Source organism: Erithacus rubecula (assembly GCF_903797595.1).
Source record: "Erithacus rubecula genome assembly, chromosome: Z".
Classification (NCBI taxonomy): Eukaryota; Metazoa; Chordata; class Aves; order Passeriformes; family Muscicapidae; genus Erithacus; species Erithacus rubecula.
Window position 1 is genome coordinate 8,144,377 of NC_136661.1, and position 20,347 is coordinate 8,164,723.

The window sequence follows — 20,347 nt, forward strand, 5'->3', positions numbered from 1 at the left end:
CTACTTTTTGTGATAAGGGGCTAGTTTGTGTATGCAAATAAGGATACAGCAGGCAGACAAATACTTGACCTGAGCTGATTTGCAACTTTCTCCTTCCAAGCTCCTCCTTGATCCTCTTTGTGCTCACATGTAGTAGCTTCCTGATGCATCTGTAAGGCAGCCTGAGCTTATCAATTGCTATCGTGTCTAGCTATGTGCTCAGATTTTAGGACTACTTCAAATTTTCAGGGCTTCCTGTGTGATACTAGATTTTATATCATTCATACACTAGACTTTCAAAAAGCTACACTTCTTCATCAGGAAAATAATAACACCATTTACTGAATGGTAATTCGCTAATCACAGCCCTGCATAGTAATTGCTGGGTAATAGTAGTATTTCTGGAAAAGGTGCAGCCAACTTTTTGTTACATGGTAGTGATTTTTTATTGTGTTATATTGTTCCAGTTTTTCAGGTTTTTCCTCCCATTACAATCATAATTGGGGTACAAGAAAGCCATTATATGTAGGAGGGCAGTTCCATAATTGGACACATCTCACCTCAGTGGTTATAGCAGCAATTACTTTTAAAGTGCTTTTAACCAGCCTGTGATACATTCATTTGTTGTTTCATTTCCAAAGGACCTGGGAACACTAAGGTGACAAAATCTACAGCAGTGCCTCCAGGACCTCCAGTGTATTTGGATCTGGTGTACATTCCCAACCACAGCAATAGCAAGAATGTTGATGTTGAGTTTTTCAAGAGGGTGCGGTCATCCTACTATGTGGTGAGCGGGAATGATGCTGCAGCCGAGGAGCCAAGCAGGGCTGTCCTGGACTCCCTGCTGGAGGGCAAGGCGCAGTGGGAGAGTAACATGCAGGTAGGCTCTTCACTCCTGTCTCTGCCTGGAAATCTGACCTTTCTCAGCTGAGAGCACCTCTTGAGTGGATGGCAGCTGCCAGCAAATGGGGCCCTGTCTTGGTTTGAAAGACAGGTGTTTGCCAAGGCAGGCAGGAACCTCCTTTGGATTGGAGAATGTGATGAAGGGAAGAGAGAGCTAGGACCTGCACCAAACACCTTTAAACCAAACCAATACTCCCGGTATCTCTGCCCTTCCCAGAGAAACCCTGAGGTAAAGAGTAGCTAGCTGCACTCCTCCCCAAGGTATGGCAACTTCTTTTGCCTCTGAAGTACCCGGTTATTGTCTCCTAGCAACATATATGGGAGAAAATTCCCTGAGGAAAAGAAACAGAAGGAAGAATCCTAAACCCCATCAGGGCCTCTGACAAGGCACCAGTGAAACCACTGATGATGTGTGAAGCATGGAGATGCACAGCACTCAGCTGCTCCCACATCCCTGACCCTTCTGACCAGTTCCTGGTTTTTAAAACAGCTGAGAGCTGGCTTATAGGCCAGTTGGCTGTTTCATAATTTTACTGCACCACTTACATTATTTTGGCATATATGAGTTTGGTATTATTGCAGTTTTAAGTAAAGATGTTTCACACTTTATAGAGTAATTACATGCATTTGGAAACTTATTGTGCCTTTCCTTATGATGAATAAGTAAACAAAATATTTGTCTATAATCTGAAGTTATCAGTGCAGATTACAACCTGATGCTTCTCTCAAAAGTGGCATCTCAGCACCTTACAAAACCAACATTTTATTTTGATAAACTACTTATTTGCAGCCATTCTACCTTAGCTACATGTTGATTTCCTTTTTTCCATCTATTTATTCAAGTATTTATTGCATAAAAATCCACTCTTTTCATAAAGGGAAACATACTTGTTGGCTGAGGCTTCTCGAAAAACATTTTGCATACCAACTGTTTCTGTGGTCTATTTAACAGGACTTTTATTTTGTGTTGCAGGTGACTTTAATCCCAACCCATGACTCAGAAGTGATGAGGGAATGGTATCAAGAGACCCATGAGAAACAGCAGGATCTCAACATCATGGTTTTGGCAAGCAGCAGCACTGTTGTTATGCAAGATGAATCTTTTCCTGCATGCAAGATTGAGCTGTAAGAACGAGACGTGCATCACAAGATTAAAATTTGTATCCAGAAATTCTTCAATTTGAAAACACCTTTTCTGAAAATTCGACTCATCTATTTCAACTGCTGAACTATATACCTGCCAAATGCTATACTGTGTCACAGTGATGCAAGTCACTAATATTTTTCAGTCTTTGTTGGTTGCTAAGGGAAATAACAGTCTTCCCATAGTAGAGTACAAATTACTGCGAAAATACAGAACCAGTTGCATCTCCACTGAACATTTTGAAACCATGCACTAGCAACCCCAATTGACTTTTGCCAGGTAGAGGCCTTTGCCCTCTAAAGATACACAAAGAGAGAAAGAGAGAGGGGTAGGAGGAGAAAGTAGTAAATTATTAGGTCTGCATTAGTCTCATGGCAATAGATGTATCGCTTACTACAGCCTGCTTATGTTCTCTCATGAGAAGAAAGTTTTAAATTTTTATCAATATGAGCTATCACTATGGGGATCCTTTTTTTAAAGAATTATGTTAGCTCAAAAATAAAGAGAACATGGCTAGGAAGGGATGTATGACCTAATCACTCATCAGCAGCTTTCCACTTTAATTTGAACTCTGCATACTGACACACTGTAACAATCATAGGCCAAATATGCATGTAGTCCGCACCCCATCCAGAAGTCTAAAACCTTTCTTATAACATGCTGAATTGTTGCTCTAAGGCATGCTTCCAGTGAAAGCCCACTCACTCCAGAACTGACCAGTCCACATGCTTGAACACCCATGTCCACTGTCGATTACCTGAAGCAAAATACCAAAGCGGTCGGGAGTACATACAGTAGACAATTTGCCTTAGAAAGTGACTTGAATGTACAAAGAAACTTGATGCACTTATTTTTTAATGCTGAGACAGCAAATTTATAAAACATCTGTGTAGGATCATAGTTACACCAGTAAAGAAGTGTGAGTGTACATGTGTGGTATTAGGAAATTACCTGACTGGTCAAAAGGTTTGGTGCTATGAATTACATGTATTAGTTATGTGAACACTTCATTGATGCACCTGGACAGCTCAACAAGGCAAGATGAGCTTTTCTTTGAAGGCTCCTTTCGTACTGTAGAAGCAAGATTGAAGTGGTGTCCAGTATCAGAGTTGCAAAACTTAGTGAAACACTCAGAATGATGGAAAAGGTTACCTGTGAGCCTGTACAGTGTTCAGCTTTCCTTTGTCTTGCCTGATTTTATTTGTTTAATTTAAAAGTGAACATGGGAACAAATGTACAGAAGCCTTTCTTTTTAGTGCTGTGTGAACTTTTAATACATGATTTGTAACAAACATTTTCATTTACAGGTAAAAACAAAGAAAAATTTTTCAGGTGAAGGCATTCTTTTTAGTAGTTTTGTGAGATAAATGAGTAGTGTTGTTTAAGATTCTAGTGAGAAATGGATATTGAGGTAAAATTTATTGCAAACAGTCAACTGTCAGTACCTTTTTGGGGAGAGGGGTATGGAAGGATACCCTCATTGTAAAATTATTCTGTTGATGATGACAGAAAATGGGATTTGAGAAGTTGATTGCCCAATACTTAAAAGGTTGAAACCCACATTCTCAACCCTCTTGAAAAAGGATAGAACAAGCAATAAGCTAAAATAAGTCCCTTCTCTTCCCTTTTTCTTCCCTTCCTTTCCCTTCTCTTCCCCTTCCCTTCCCTCTTTGCTCAATTCTTCCCTTTCCTTCTTTCCTTTTCTTTCCTTTACTGCTCTCTTCTTCTCTCATTTCCTCTTTTTTTACTCTTTCCCTTCCTTTCCTCTTCCTTTCCTTGCCTCTTCCTTTACTGCTCCTTTTTCCTTCCTTTCCTTCTTCATGTCTCCTTTCTTTTCATTCTCTAGACTGGTTGCAGAGGAACACCACCACTGCTCTGTGATTTAAGACAGTTTGGATTTTTTAGTCTCAGAAGTTTTACCCCCTTTTTAAAAATCCTGTTGCATTGCAGAAGGTCTACAAATCTGAATTTAAGAAGGTGTAAAGGCCTCCAGCACGGAGTTATGTGCTGGCTGAATGAAATCACGATTATGTCTGGTATCAAGTTTTACAATGTAGTGAACTATGACCTCATTTTATTTTCTTTACTTATAATTTATTTCAATTTTACATTGTTAGGATGTTCTTGTTTAATAGATGTATGTTTGCACTCCTAATTTTTATGAGGGTTTTTTAATACTGGTTTAGGGTCTTGTAAATGTGGGCTTCTCATGCCCATTTAATGCTGTGAATTACTGTTTGTCAGTGGTTGGGGTTTTGATTTATTTTTAATGTCTTCTCTTTTTTTTAGGTTTCTCTAGCTATGCTGTTTTATTTATTGCTATACCTTTTAAGTAGTTAAGAATAACTCAGAGTGACTATGGCACAAAAGGCAGATGGAAATGTATTGTGAAAACAAGCATGTTTGCTGGGCTCATGTCATTCACTTAAAAATGCTTTTGTAATACATAGTCTACAAAGATACGGGCAAAATTTTTGGCAGAATAATTGTACTATTTCTACAATTCTTTCTGATTTGTCTACTTTATTATATAGGTCAGAATTCAAACCTTTTGAGTGGGTGGGAACAGATTTTCTGCTTTTCTGACAACACCTGAAATGATTTCTATCTCTGCTTTGGTAGAAAATTGTTTTAAATACAGCAGTGGTCTTGTGACTAATCTCACTTATGCCACTTCCTCCTGTGAATGGGGAGCATTTCACTACTGTCAGGGAAGTTACAGTCATCTGATCCTACTGTAAATTAAATTGGAATCAAGCCTTAAATATGCCCAAGCAAGTTTATGATGGCTGAAGCATTTGTTTTACTTCTGAAATAATAATGATAATTAGACAGTTACAGTTAACCTTAACATGTACATTTGCTTTTTTTGCTGCTACAAGAATAATTAAATGCTGGTCTGGCTATTCTGAGGTATTGTAATGCCTGTTCCATCCACTCCCTTCCAAATGGCAATGGCACCTAGGTTCAACACTGCGATGAGCTCCTCCGTTAGCTCCTCTTGCCCTTAATGACTTTCTTGCCTGTGGAACTAATCTACCTGTGCTAATCCTAGTACTACACAACTAGTTTAGTGTAACAGTCATCAAAATGTACTGTGTACATTAACGATGAGTGCTGTTGATCAGCATAGATTTCTAGGAGCATGGTTTGTTATTGATTACTCTAATTGTAAAGATTCAATATCTGAGTGCTAAGAACACTCCATTTCAATGATGGTATTACCCATAACAGCATTCCCAGTCATGATCTTTATGCTATTAATATAATGCTTCATATAATTCAATGAAGAATTAACTTTGGGGATCCCATCCCACTCTTGTACTTGGACAGGGCCTCTCTTGCATGCCTTTTCAAAGTCCTGTGGTGGGCCTGACTCATTGACCTCTATTTTCACCCCATCTTTCATAGAAATCACTTTTGATTTTTTTTTACTTATTTTACATACTGTGGTGAATGGAGATAACTGTGTATATGAATGTTGGGGTTTTTTTAATTGTCTATGATAGCTTATGCATTTTAGGAGAGTTCTGGTACTCTTTTACTAAGATTTAATAAATTTGTTAATTGAATTTTCAATCCCTCCCAACACAAGCAAATGAGCTCCAAAGAGCACTTGCTGTGCATTTGGAACATTTCTGTCATGCGCTTCTCTTTGTTCATCTGTCGCCAGAGGTTCTTGCTCAGTAATGATGTTTTTGAGAGAAATAGTAATTTTCTTGGTCTGGATTTACTAGAATATGAAAAAAAATATAATGTTTACACTTGAAAGAAAAGCTTTCATCTTTTCACTTAATAATTGAATAAAATACTCAAATCAGCTAGGGATAAGAATTTCTTAGAAGGCAATTATATTCGTCACCTGGTTTAAAAATGTTTACTATTTAAAATTTAAAAAAAAAAGTAAAATCTCTTGTTTGTTGTGACTTTACAAAAAAAAATAAAAAATTAGTAACTAAATGGCAAAAACAATGGCATAAAATATAGAAAGAAAAAAAATTAAGAAGCAGCTTCTCTCTACTAGGCTAACTAAGAGCTCCAGATGGCAGGAGCACCTCTTCAAGACTGGGCTGTAATCTCAATGTAAAAGACAAAATCTGAAATATGCTTTCACGCATTTGCATGCAGCCATTATCTTCCAAACTATGGAAAGAAAGTCTTGTGGCTGGCTGAGAAGCACCTCACACACCTCCTCTCTCTTGTTCTGAATGGTGTTTGTGTCAGTCTGCAGCTGTGTATGGTATTATGTCTTATAATCCTGCATCACTTCTATTCTATCCAGTCATATCTAATGTAGAAAATTAGTTTCCAGTGAAAGTAATATGTAGTGCTTTTATGATATTTGTGTGCAATATCCCCTCTTCCATTGAGGATATTTGATGTAAAGGAATCAAACTCAGTTCCACAATAAAATACAAAAGTGGCAAAGTGGTGTTGACATGTTTCTTGTCTTTGTGTATGTATGTATTTTTAAGTTCTCCCTTTCTCTTAGTCATGATTACCTAGTACATGGGGGTTTTTTCTGAAGATCAGTGATTATTTGAATGCCACACAAATCCCAATCTCTCTTTAGAAACTGGAAAATAAATGTGGAAGAATACTTCTATCTTGTGGTGTAAAACATTACTGTGATGTACCATGGCATGGCTTCTCTTTGTTGTTCTCATTTCTGTACTCCTCAGCAGAATGAGAAAACACCTCATTTTTAGTAAGTACACAGTCACAGATAATACCAAATAAAGTTACATCAAACTGAGCCCACCCTGAGGTATTTTCCAAAGTTGTAGCAGTTCAACAAGAGTGCAGCTTGTCTCCAGTAGTCATGGACCCTTCCTGACCATCACTGCCCATTCATCTAGGTTAGTAGAGGGGACAGAACATTTGGGGAAGCTGAGCCCTCAGTTCAGTTTTTAACTCTGTAAGCATTAGAATTCCTCTACTGCTGAACCTCAGTTCAGTTTTTAACTCTGTAAGCATTAGAATTCCTCTACTGCTGAACCTCAGTTCAGTTTTTAACTCTGTAAGCATTAGAATTCCTCTACGGCTGTTGAGGGATGCTGTAAGATAAGCCTTTCTGCCTTTGTGGTTGCTTGCTGCTACAATGTCTGCTGTACACTCAGGTGCAGCAGTCAATGGTGATGGCATAAAAGCAGGTTAAGGCTGGGGCAGCAAAATGCAAAGGGTGCTCAGTCCCAGAAGAAGCAGAGATCCTGTGGGATTTCCTTCACCCTCAGACAGCAGTGTTCCTTTGCAGGCCCTTATTCATCTCCAAAGTTGTAGCTTCTTATGACAATAAGAAATACTGTACTTGGCTTGAATTGGGCTGAGCATGGAGAAATAGAGAAAAATGATGACTAGATGAGGGAAGCCAAGTGCTGCAAATCTTATATCCTAAGTATAATTCTGCATATGTGTGCATCAAGGTTTTCTAAGCTGAAAAGTTGCAGTATTGCAGTAACTAATGCTAGATAAAATATATCAAAATGATTGTGCAAAAGAGACCAGGTCAAGCTTCAATCCCAGTTATTTATTTGCAGCTGCACAGCGAAGTTCTGGATTTGCATAGGTGTAACAGGGGCCGGCCAGCCTGCTGTGTGGTGTTTGGCTTGGTGCTGGAGATGCCACATGAAAGGTCCTTTCTTCAACACAGCTTAACAAATTCAGTCAATTTATGAGGTATTTCAGACTGCATGGGAACACGAAGGTTCCTCAGATCTTTTCAGTCTATCAGAAATGGGGGATCTGTCTTGGGACATCCTAGACTGGTAGACTGTTCATTCTTGATTTCTAGTGTTCTGTGGATGGGGGGAAATTTTAGCTTTTCATTGTTCCCAGGTTGTGGCAAAAAAGAGGTATTGAGGGGTCTCTGATTAACAGCTGCAGTGACAAAAATCCAGCTTATGCCCAACATTGCAACAAAACTCCTTGGCTTTCTAAAGCATCTCTGGGCCCATAAGCATTGCCCATGTCTTTCATTCAGCAAGCAATTCTTGACCACTGCCTGCTGTTGTAGTCACTACTCATCTTTCACAGATGTGACTAGGTCTGCACTAGCCTTCACCATCCTCTGTTGTACCGTGTACCTTCTTCGACATCATCTCCCATAGCACACTCCTGGAAAAGCTGGCAGCCTGCAGCTTGGACAGGTCACCCTTTGCTAAGAACTGGCCAGATGCCAGGGCCAGAGAGTGATTGTGAATTGTGCTGCATCCAGTTGTGCTGTACTAGTGTCCCACAGGAATCAGTGTTGGGTCCAGTTCTGTTTGGTACTTTTACTGATGATCTTGATGAGGGGATCAAGTCTACCATGATCCAATTTGTAGATGTTACCAAGCTGAGAGTGAGCGTCAATCAGTTGGAGGTAGGAGGGCTCTGAAGAAAGACCTGGACAGGCTAGATTGATGGGCAGAAGCCAACAATATGAGGTTTAACAAGATCAAGTTCTGGGTCTTGCACTTTGGCCACAACAGCCCCAGGCAGAGGTCCAGGCTGGGGTGGAGTGGCTGGACAGTGGCCAGGCAGAAAGGAACTTGGGGATCCTGACTGACAGCAGCTGAACATGAGCCAGCAGTGCCCAGGTGGCCAAGAAGGCCAATGGCATCCTGGCCTGTTCCAGCAATAGTGTGGCCAGCAGGAGCAGGGCAGGGATTGTCCCCTGGACTGATTGAGTACCCACTGGAGAAACCACACTGCCAGTTGTGTCCAGTTCTGGGTCCCTCACTTGAAGAAGGACATTGAGGTGCTGGAGCCTGTCCAGAGAAGGGCAGTGGAGCTGATGAAGGGTCTGGAGCACAGGTCCTAGAGGAGCAGCTGAGGGAACTAGGGTTGCTTAGCCTGGAGGAGGGTGAGGGGTGAGCTGATGACTCTACAGCTCCCTGAAGGGAGGGTGTAGCCAAGTGGGGTTTGGGCTCTTTTAACAGGCAACCAGTGACAGGCAAGAGGACACAGTCCTAAACTGCATCAGGGGCAGTTTAGGTTGCACATGAAAAGACATTCCTTCTCTGAAGGGGTGATTGGGCATTGGAATGGCTGCCCAGGAGGTGGTGGAGTTACTGTCTCCAGAGGTGTTTAAGAAAAGACTGGATGTGGTACATAGTGCCATTGTCCAGGGGACAAGGTAGTGTTATGTCATCATTGGACTTGCTATTCTCAAAGCCTATTTCTCAAATCTTTTCCAGCCTAGTCAGTTCTGTGATTCTGTGATTCAGAACCAGGAGATTTGCTGGGTTTTGACTGTTGTGTTCAGCATCATTTCCTTGAGATATGAAATCCAGAAGAAAACTACAGAACTAAATCAGCAGATGCACAAGCATTTTTCACTGGTCCTCACAGATACTTACCACCTGATATAGCTGCTTCTCTGCACTTACACAATTCCAGCATTACCAGCTCCAGCATGAACTGCTGGCAAGGTGAAGCATAACTGCCTCTGGTGCCAGCTTCACTGCCAAAACAATTGCATGCAATGATTTACACATCATACTGCAGATTGGTCCATCACCTGGGCTAGTAAATCACACAGAAAAGATAACTGAAATATCTGGAGCTTATGCCCTAATATAAACAAGGCTAAACATACATAATAATGCATATATGCACTCAAGGTACATCCTCTATACCTGTAAAGTCCAGAAAACAATTTTGATTGCACTTTTACAAACCTCATGCTGTTTTACTGCAGCTTACCTGTGTTACTTTTTTAACAGCTGAAGGTAAACAGAACCACTGAGCCAAATAAACAGTATGAACTCTCCTCAAGAGTTTACAGTTTCCAAAAATGAAATAATACCAGCACTTACCCTGTGCAAAGATCAGAACAGGCTTGAAAATTTCTTTGCCCAAATCACTTAAGGGAGAAATTGTCAAGTTTTGCCATAACCAAGATACAATGAGAGCTGGATTTTGTCCTGTGCTTTCACTGGGGCTTTAATTCTAAGGCTATTTCTGTGCCTGGGACATTTGCAATTTGGAATGGGTAGAGTGGACTTGAGTTAATCAAAAAGGTTTAAGAGTAGCTAAACAGTACTATACAATTCCTAGTTGAGTTCAGTGACAACTTTGATTTCTGTGGGGACACCAATGTAGAGTAGGTGACACAGTTTTCTACCATGTTTAGCATCTAAAGTTGCTTTTGAATTAATGTATTGTCACTAATTCTTGACTTACACTTCATTCTCCAGATTTTTTTTTTTTTAAAGAGTCCCAAATTCAGGTTGTCAGCAGTATAGCAGTAGCTTCTCTTCTACAGTTGAAGTCTCCTCATCTCAACAGCTCCTATCATTAAATTATCATTAAATTTCTGGAAAAGTAACTTTAACTTTGCTCTCCACAGATGTGCTCAAACATTCAAACATACTTTGCAGGGCTGAATTGTAGTTTGCATATAAACCCAGGAACCTCAGTAAAACTGGATGCTGTTTAGCAGACCACATCTCACATCCATCTAAATCAGTGGTGCTACTCCCTTTTGTAATTGTTGACTCCAGCTTCTTGAGAAGGCAGAGGAAGAGAGGACACTTGCTAACCTGTGTTCCAGGCTGTCTTCTGTCTGTCTCAACAGCACAGTAATGACTGCTCAAGTAAGAAATCCCCCTGTATACCAGCCAACCTTCCCCCAAACCTGGCAAGCATCCTTGTCCTAGTTCTATAGTTTAAGGGTGACCAGAGAACCCTGGGATGGGCAGGCAAGCAGCTGGGACAGGCCACTTAGAGAGGGAACAGGTGCTTGACACCAGCACTGTGTGTAGGACACAGCATATGACCAGGTCTGAAAGCATCTTGTAACCTTATCTTGGCAAGGTCAGGTGTTACCATAAATAGGGCCCATCTGTGCAAGGCTTCTGGCAACACTTATTTGAGCTGCAAGGGTATAAATATGTAATTTTCTTCTTGTGAATAATGGATAAGGACCTTCAGTCCTTTGCTGGAACTGTTTGGCCAGTAACACTCAAGGGAGGCAGAGTTACATATTTGCTTGCCTCAGCAGCAGCATATTTGGTGTCTGCCATGGGTTTGATTCGGGATGCTGCTTTTTATCTTTTTAGAGCAGCCAAATCCTTACCAATGTACCAAGTGGGCTTTGCATTTGTACTGGCCTCTGTTTTTTTTTTTGCTAGTATTGCTGAAGGGTCTCTCCTAGACTTGGAAAAACACGGGAGAGCTGTTAATACTCTTTGGCATGTACAAGTCTGGCAGTGCTGTACCACACACTCTTAACACACCACACACAATAATACCTACCACAGTCAGGTATTATTTGGGCTGCTCGTCAGAGCTCAGTGACTATGTATGCCAATGTACTACTGCTTACAGCAAGATTTTCCCCTGCCTTTAGCTACAAAAACACCAGGAGAGTAAGTAGGGAAATTATTCAAAAACTAAGATGCACTCCCATGACTTAGAAATATTTAGAAATATACAAGGGAAAAACTACAATAGCTTTAATCTTAATAACAGCTGTAGTCAAATAAAAACAGGATGTGAAGGAACATTCTAGGAGAGGTGTTCCAAAAATATGAGCTAGGGTTTTTACTAGAAAAGATTTTGGTCTGTCCCCTCCAGGAAATATTTAGCCCATCCTATTTATGTATAGAAAGGTCTAGACAGCTGTCTGAAACAAGACAGCAAGAAGCAGAAATGTTTCAAAAAACTTGAGAGCATCCTAATGAAAAAGTGCTTATCAGGTTGTGAGCTTGCATTAAACATCAAATCAAGTACCAGGGAGCAGAGCTGGATGAACACAGAACTTTTTGTTTTTGCAGAGCACACAGCTATTTTTTCTATATGCATATATATATATATTTATGCCTCCACATTCTTCCCTTAGCATTAGAGCTCACATTTAAGCAGAAGCAGATCAAAAGCTGCTGTATGACTGCCCTGCCCCTCCTCCTAACTGTGGAAAGCTGCATCACAGCAGGCGATGGCAAACACAGCAGAGCACACATGGCTGCAGGCATCTGGACAGAAGGGCTTTTCACTACTTGGGGCCCAGTTTCACCCCTAGGTACTGCTTCAAACTTCTTTAAGCAAGCAGGTAAAAAACAGGTTCTGTGTGCAACATGATTTATGCAACGGGTCAAATAATCAAGTCTTAGATTTCCTGGAGTGGGAAGGAGAAAAGCAGGTAAATTAAGCCAAGTTAGCTGATATTCTGTTGATTTTTCATGCTGTTGCGTTCGCTACAGAGCTACTGTATGGTCTTCCTAGGGAAGATGAGCATATGCCTGAAGAGCACTGGTCTCTGAATTGGCTGTCTCACAATTTGTCTTACTATTATTGACCTTGCTCATAACCAGCAGGGAGGAGAGAGCACCAAAGAGGAGAGTAACTTTCCTCCTCTCCCTCCAGCTTCATTTGTTAATTCAAACATATTTTGACCACCTTGAGATTCAGCTGTATCCACGGTCCTCAAACCTCAGGATGCCCAAGCACTTGGTACCCCAAGCTGCTTACACCACTGAGATGGTGGATGCAGGGCAGAGACAAGGCTAGCCTCCTTGGAGAACAAATAAACCTGAAATGATAAAAGGAGGAACATGAAGGCAATCACAGGTGAGATCAAAAAGGAAGCAGCAATAAGGATTGCTGGAGAATTCAGGATGGTGCAGTAACACATATTGGACATGTAAGGATTTGCTAGGTGTGAAAACAGTTTGACTAGACAAAACATTATAAACTGGTTGCTGTTGAGACCATGGTAAAATCTGTGGCGGGGAGGAGCAGGACAGTAGCTACTGACCATGGAGAAATACTTAGCTGGGCCTAAGTGGAATAAGGTCCCTGGTGTGCAGTTGGTCCAGCTGGCCGAAGTGTCAAAAGTGGCTTCTCACTCAGGATGATACCAAGGGGACAGATAAATGAGAGGGCTTGGCTTTTGGTTTATGTCATAAATAATCTGGATCCTCTGCTGCAAGCCTTGGGTTTGGTGTCCTTCATCTGGCCCCATCAATCTGATTTTCTGCCTGCAAAGCATTTTGCAAAGAAATCCCCTTCTCCCCAGGGCAGAGAGAGATATGGGAGGAGACTGGGGAAAAGGCAGAGAAAGGCTGTATCCACTGGCTTAAGTTAATGTTTTGAACTGCAGTCAGAGGATTCCAACCCACATGACTGGAGTAAAGTAAAGAGGTAATCTATTATATTCATTAACAGGCTACTCAACTCACAGGAGAATTTTTTTCTCATATTGCTGTAATAGTTAAGTCTAAATAAATGGAAAAGAGGAGGGGTAGTTATGGGGGAAGTGAAGCCAAACCTGTGAGACAGCAGGGACACAGCAGCTGGCAGCTTACTGGAGCTCAATTAGCATTAGCAGCCTGGTGTATCTACCAGCAGGCTGAGGAAGGGAGGATAGAGTGCCCCCAGAAACAGGCTCCTTGTGCTGCCAAGAGGCCAACAATAACTAGGGAGAAATGTGTAAAATTGTAGTGTAGTGAAGATCCCAACAGCTGATACCTGTAGAGAGAAGTTCTCTATGAACTTTGGATGCAGGAGTATTGCAAAACCTTTGGAGCTATAGCCCATGTTCTGAAACTGAAGAACTGAAATATGTGTTCAGGGAAGGAACACTACATTCTCATGTATCTCAGTTAGGAGGTATTGTGACCTCTTTAAAGTCACCAGTTTTAAGGAAATTGTTCTTAGCAGTATATTTGGCCTTCTACCCTTCCTTAAAGCTCTCTAACTTCTCCTAGTAATCAGAAAGAGAAAAAAAATTACAGGAGACTTTTCTCAAAAGTACAGGAAACTCCACTGTTAGACAAGCCACAAAGTCATCCACTTATTTGGCTGGAGACGGCACTCTTTATTGCTCTATGGGAGAAACTACAGGACTTGTTGAGAAGATGGGGTCAAGGACCTTAGTATCAAGTTTCTTTGACATGAAAGAGCAATCAGGCCCTGAGTGTGTTTGCTGCGAATTCTAAGAAAGGCATCTGGTGTATCATGAATGCTTTCCTACCCTTTAAACAAGTTCACAGGTCTGCAGCATGTTCTCACTGGATGCACAGTGGGTTTTCAGTGATAAAACTGCAAAAATAGACAGATGCATATAAAAACCTGAAATGCTTCTTTACACCCTGTGGTAAAACACAGTGAGACAACAGTGCTGTTGCTTAACAAACTGCAATTACAGCAGGGCTGTTGCTCAGGTCTCCCTATTTTAAAGGACCTTGCCCCACTACACGCTACAAAAAGTTTCTGGCTGCAGCTGACAGGATTCAGTGGGAATGCTGGATGCTGATGCATCACAGCCACAATCAATGCACTATGATTCTTTCCTCTTCTGCCATTTTCCTGTGCTCTTGTGAATAGTTACATTGTTTTACTGACCTGAAGAATGGGGCATGGGACCGTGAAGGGAATTAGGTCAAAAACCCCACGAAACAGTGCCCAGAATATAAAAAGAAAGTGCACTGCAGTATGAGCCTTCTTGGTGTGTGCTGAGGCGATTGCACGTTTCTCTAGTGACTAGAAAAGGAGCAAAACAGTTCTAGTAAATGCAGAAATTTCTAACATTCTTACAGTAAAGACATATCTGAATGTATCTACAAGTGCTAACTCACTAGGCTGAAAGTCCTCGTAGTTTTAAAAAGAGCCTGAAGTTAGGCTTCCAGTTCCATGCACAGTAGCATGAATTTTCCAAATGAGTTGGGAAAAAGAAAAAAATGCAATCAATATATGTTAATCCTCTTAGTGTCTGCAGTTCAGAGTAGCAAAGGCATTCTTTTCCTGTGAGAAACCCCTACTGAAACAACTTGTGTTTGAAATTCTTCTCTTTTCTTTCGTTCCTTCCACCCTCTAGACCTTTCATCACAGGCAAGCTACCCCTTATGCCTTTGTTTCTTTGTGTTGTCTATATCCCATCTCTTGCCTGGCTGATGTAGAAGGAAAACATCATACACATCATATACAGGACAAAGATTTCTAAATCACATGTGCTTTACTTCAGGAAACAGACAAAATGGGATGTTTAATTTGCAATACAGCAGTCACACCTGCAGCATGATTGAAGTGAAATAATAATGATGAGCACTTCAGTTCACTTGACAGAGGAGTGCATACCACTGCATTCCTAGTACCAGTACTAAGCAGATGCTTTAGCTAGCTTCCTAGCTTCCATTTCCTGCTTAGCTTGTTCTCTCATCTCTCTTTCTCTCTCAGTGAGAAGTATTTGTAGTTCTTCCCACTTCTTCAGGTTCTGCTCATGCTTTGCAATGTCTTCCGCTTCACATTCTGGCAGTTTTTCCTTGACAAGTTGGGTGGTCAGGGTTAACAGGCTTTCAGATTCAACCTTGCCAAGTGAATGCAGTTTGGAGTACAGCTCCTGCCAGAAAAAAGAGACAACATTCTTATTATGTTGTTGTTGTTATTATTATTAATGCTGCTGCTGCTATACAGGCCAGGTAACTACCAGAGAAAAGTGTTTCAATTGTGGTAGTTGTTATCATTTCTTGAAATGTTAACCTCTAGAGTATTTGTCTTTTTAGCAAAGAAACTGAATCAACGAAATTTCATTTTCATTAACTACTCAAATTCTGTTCTTTTTCCAAGTTCAGTTATCTGGTATTAACAAAGATCAGCTGACCAGTCAACGACAATAAAATACAATTTAGACATTTTGGTTTTGTGTCTTGCCTCAAAACCAACTGCATTATTTTATCCACACTGCCTATATCAGCATCCCTCCCAACAGGTGCACATCACTTCAAACGTTCTCTTTCTAAAAGCATATTAAGTAACTCCCACAATTTTTCTTCCAAACTTACTGTGTCTGAGGTGTGACTACATTCACACAGATTATACAACACTGTTAAAGCAAGGAATATTTTTTCAGGATATTCTACACTGAAGCAGAGCAATGCCTTGGTAAGGAACTCTGGTTTTCTTTCTTAAGCTTTACTTACCTAGATTTCCTGCAGCATAAAAGGTTAACTCACGTAAGATGATGAATCATCCAGTGATTCTATTCCTGGCTTTCTGTAATCTTTAGCCTGATGGCTCCTTAACATTCTGATAAATGCCTTGAAAGTGCAGATACACAACCAAGGAGAGGATGATAGAATTTTCCAGTGCTGTTTCTCCCTTTTTCACTCATGAAGTAAAAATAATTTTTCCCAACTCTTCTTTTAAATACATTTTACTCCACCCAGCACTTGGAAAAATGTTTAAATTATGTGTTCAAATGAAAGGCACATCCATATTTTCTTCATTTGAATGAAAGTTGTTTTGCATTGCAGTACAATGGGATCATTCTCCTCCAAACAAAATGGCAGTTCTAGAGCCATGAAGACATCCAGACTACCAGTTATCACTGAAAGTTTATGCAGCTGATCCACAGTGTTCCTCTCACCTGAGCTCACTCTGGCAATAACCTGCAAATGCACGCCCCCTCAGCTCCTGTCTATGCCTTATTCTTAGGCAGGAAACTATTATGCCTCCTCTTAAGTCCTCTCCACTTCTCTCTCCCTTAACCAACAAACTGCAGGCTTTGTTGTGTTTGGCCTTGGAGATTTGAACTGGACAGACAGCAGACTAAAGACTCTAAAATGCTAGACAAAGAGGTCTGAGGAGCTTGCATAATTTGGTTCTGTCTCTTTTTTGATTTTATGATAAAGAATGAAGACAAAGCCAATGTACTCAAAGATAATGTACTAAAACCAAGCTCCATAAACTTGTTTAGGAGTGTTAGTCTCTATTTTGTTTGAGATGTCTGTAAAAACATAAGGTATCAGTAAGAAAACTGAAGAGACGGTATAGCTTGGATTTGAGAAAGAAACTGACAACTATGCCCATAGATTTGACACACATTTAAATTTAACTAGTTTAGACCATTCACACTCTTCCCATTAAACTCTCCTAAGCATGTGCCAAAAACGGGCTGAAACTCAGGAAACAGAATTACAGAAAGGCAATAAACTGTAAACTAGCAGTCTTGTCTCCTAAGCCATTACTGGTATCACTGGTATTCCTTCTCTTCTCTTATACATTAGTAATACTGATTCAGGAAAGCAGCAGGCTGTATGTCTCAGAGGTACCAAAAGGCACATTCTTAAATGAGTAATCATGATTTTTTTAAGCAGTCTCCAGGGCTCTGCATGCAGACAAGTTGGAGAAGAAGGTGAATAGCTCTTGGAGAAGGTGTTCCCAGCATATATGTGATAAAATGTTTGCTGCCTACTGATCATTGACACAGATGGAAAGCATTGCCTGAAGAACACTACAGTGAGCAGCAAGCCTCAGCATACAGGATATGAAAACAGGTAATTACAACACAAATGAGTCTCAGAGTCTAGATTACAGCTCTAACAGCTTTTTCTGGAAAGAGCCAAATGCCCTCAGGTCCTCTTTGTTTTAGTGGAAGCAAAGGACAAGTATCTGTATCTGTTAGACTTCCATGCCTTTTCAGGTACTTCACAAAAAGCTCTTCTGAAGGTTGATGTGAGACACAGAGGCCATTCCATGGACTACAGTGGAGGACTATATGTATGTCTGGAGCAAATCCATATGCTTTTCCTTGCATTCCAAGGTGTATGATTTGTGAAACAGAACTGTGTGTGCAGGAGGCAGAAGCAGTTGGTTTTGAGCTCAAGGAGAAAGACTTGGACGTGCTGGCTAATTAATGCAGGGCTGCACAAAGTGCAACTGAATTGTTTTCAGCAGCAGAAGTGCAAACCCTCTGCTGGGGTTACACAGAAGGGGCAGATGATCTGTGCTGAGACAGCAGCTGGGAATGCACACATCACCACGTTGACTCAGAGCTGCCCTCATTCCTGTATGGATTTCTAGTGGACTACTCCATCCTGTGAAGTACACCTGTAAGTGTCCCAGGGCTCAACTGGGAAGAGCCACTACTGCTGGCCTAATGGATTTGAGAGATGAATCTAGGAACTCCTTCAAGCTTAGCTGAAATGGCATTCTAACTCAAGAGCTCCCTTTCTTATTCACACAACCAGAAACTATGACTTATTACTGTGGGAAGCCTAGATGGTGGCTACGTGTTTCTCATATTCACACTATTCTGGTCAGATTTTAAACACTGGGACTAGGTTTTTTGGCCAAAAGTCACTCACTGCTACACCAGGGAATGACTAATTGGGACTAATTATGGAATTTGTGGAAAGGTTGAGCTGAGAGGAAAATTACGTTCTCGGCACTAGTCCCCAGTTTGACATTTAGACCTCATTTTGAGTACTCTGCATTATTTTCTTCAAGGCTAGACAATGGATAGACAGTAAGAGACACATAAAAATGTCTCGTTCCTTCCTTCAAAGGACACTTGTGTTTACGTAATTCACTGTAATTCATCCAGGCATTAATTACCATATGGTGAGCACCCACTGATTCCCAAACACTTCAATTAAAAAGTTTTAACTGCCTACAACACAAATTTAGAATCTGAAGATTAGTGGCAAAGTTATGTAAGTAAAAATTGAAGCAACGAAAAGTGTGTGTGTGTGAGCTGTAATCATAGCATACTAATCTTTTAACTTCTGAAATTTCTTCAGAACAGTCTGTATCCAGAACAACTATCCAAGGTCACAGCCATCCAGCAGAAACAATGGAAACTGATGGACTATGGAAAAAGCACTGCTCCTGGAACTATAAGCCAGGTAAATTTCAACCTGAAGTACTTGATTTTTACCACAGCACAAATCAATGACAACAAAATAACATTAGCTCATTTAACTGATTCATAGCTATGAGATGATCAAATAAAACGGACTTATTATAGATGAAGAAAAATTTTCTCTATTTCTTAATGTTATCATCAGCATGATTATATGAAGACAAAAGGAAGCTGTTATGAACCTGACTTAATTCTCCAGTCTGAAAGTACAGGATACAATATTCCTACATAATTATAAGGTACACAAATGGACAATAAATTCAGAGTAGTCTCACACCCATTACAATTTATTTTAATGACCAAGAGCCCACAAAAGGTCAGATAATGGGTGTCTAACAACATACCACTTTTGTAAACAGGACTGGAGTTATCAGTTTGATGTATGAAAAGTAAAGATAAAATTCCACTAGACAGACTAAAGACAAGTGGCCTTGAGCACTTATGTCTTTGTAGGCTGTTGCTTCCTGTCTGGAGAAGTGAAAATGTAAGGTGACATTATTTTTAAAAATGCCAAATGGAACTCCTGATGCACTGAAGGTGTGTCAGTCTACCAGCCATAGTAAGTCAGCATCTGTATTTTCAAGTATGTATCACAGAGATCCACCACAGCTTAGAATATTTAGATAAACTGTTTTACCTTGAATTTGCTGTAATACTCTGGCACTTTAGACTGCTCTGTTTCTGACTCCACACATTGTGACTTCTGCTCTAATTTCTTGGCTTCTTCAGCAGATTCTGAATCAGGTTTGGCTTCAAGGACAGACTGCAAAATGGTCTCCAAGGCATCAATCTGAACAATTACATTTGTCATGGTTAGCATCAAGAGTTTGGAAATACCATCTAAGTAACACAAATGTCATGTATTCAAACAACTTCATTAATAACACCCTGCATTTTGAGATGACTTCTGTATATGCTAAAGAGAAAACCAAATTCTAAAAAGAAATGAGAATCTTGGAAGAATTTTGTCCTGTGCTTGGGATCTTGAAGTGTGTGGCTCCCACAGTCAACGCACGGCTTTTTGGGCTCTACCACTGGATATGTACCGAGATGCAGCATTAGTAAAGAATCAGCAATAATCTTCTTTTACAAGTTCTTAGTTATTCACTGAAGAAATAAAAAGTATCTCTACAGAGACAGCATACCTAGGAATTAATAGCACTACTATTGGTAGATATCAGTATGCAGACAGATAGGATCTTCTATTCCCCTACAGTACCAGACAGATACAACCTTGTTACAACACCAGGATGGTTATCTACAACCACAGCAAGTTCTTTAATTTGTCTAGGGTTTGTAAACAGAAAAAAAATCACAAGTGTATTAAGCTGCACTCTTCAGACTTGAAGTAAGAAAAATCCCTCCAAAACCAAACACCTGAAGAGGTAATTCAAAATGGTGGAAGTCTGTGTGACCTGTCTTGGACTGTCCAGTATTACACTGGAGAAGCTTCAGAAAACAGAGCAATAGGCAGGAATACCTGCCGAGCAGTGCCCTAACTAGGGACACCTTCAGGAAAAAGTTCCAGGAAGAGGAGGAGAGACCACAGTGACATTTTTATGCTCCAACCCATGTGGCAGTGACACCTTAAGTTACTCCTAAGCTGTCACCAGGATTCCAGGATCAGCCTGATTCCTCACAGCACTCCTAAACTCCCTTAGTGACGACCTCATAAACGGACTACATCTACTCAT

The 20,347-nt window shown here is 40.5% G+C and overlaps 2 protein-coding genes across 2 annotated transcripts in view; one reads left to right on the forward strand and one right to left on the reverse strand.

The window, feature by feature from the left end:
- Nucleotides 1-6,633, forward strand: part of MAP1B (microtubule associated protein 1B) — a 68,931-nt gene extending 62,298 nt beyond the window's left edge. The window contains exons 6-7 of the mRNA XM_079330575.1: nucleotides 621-859; nucleotides 1,856-6,633. Of these exons, the coding sequence (XP_079186701.1) occupies nucleotides 621-859; nucleotides 1,856-2,011 (395 nt within the window). The 3' untranslated portion in view covers nucleotides 2,012-6,633. The remainder of the gene's footprint in view (nucleotides 1-620; nucleotides 860-1,855) is intronic.
- An 8,301-nt stretch (nucleotides 6,634-14,934) lies between these two features.
- MRPS27 (mitochondrial ribosomal protein S27) overlaps nucleotides 14,935-20,347 on the reverse strand; it is a 42,906-nt gene continuing 37,493 nt past the window's right edge. Inside the window, exons 10-11 of the mRNA XM_079330041.1 lie at nucleotides 19,291-19,443; nucleotides 14,935-15,350 (exon numbers count right to left, since the gene is read on the reverse strand). Coding sequence (XP_079186167.1) covers nucleotides 15,111-15,350; nucleotides 19,291-19,443 — 393 coding nt within the window. The 3' untranslated portion in view covers nucleotides 14,935-15,110. The remainder of the gene's footprint in view (nucleotides 15,351-19,290; nucleotides 19,444-20,347) is intronic.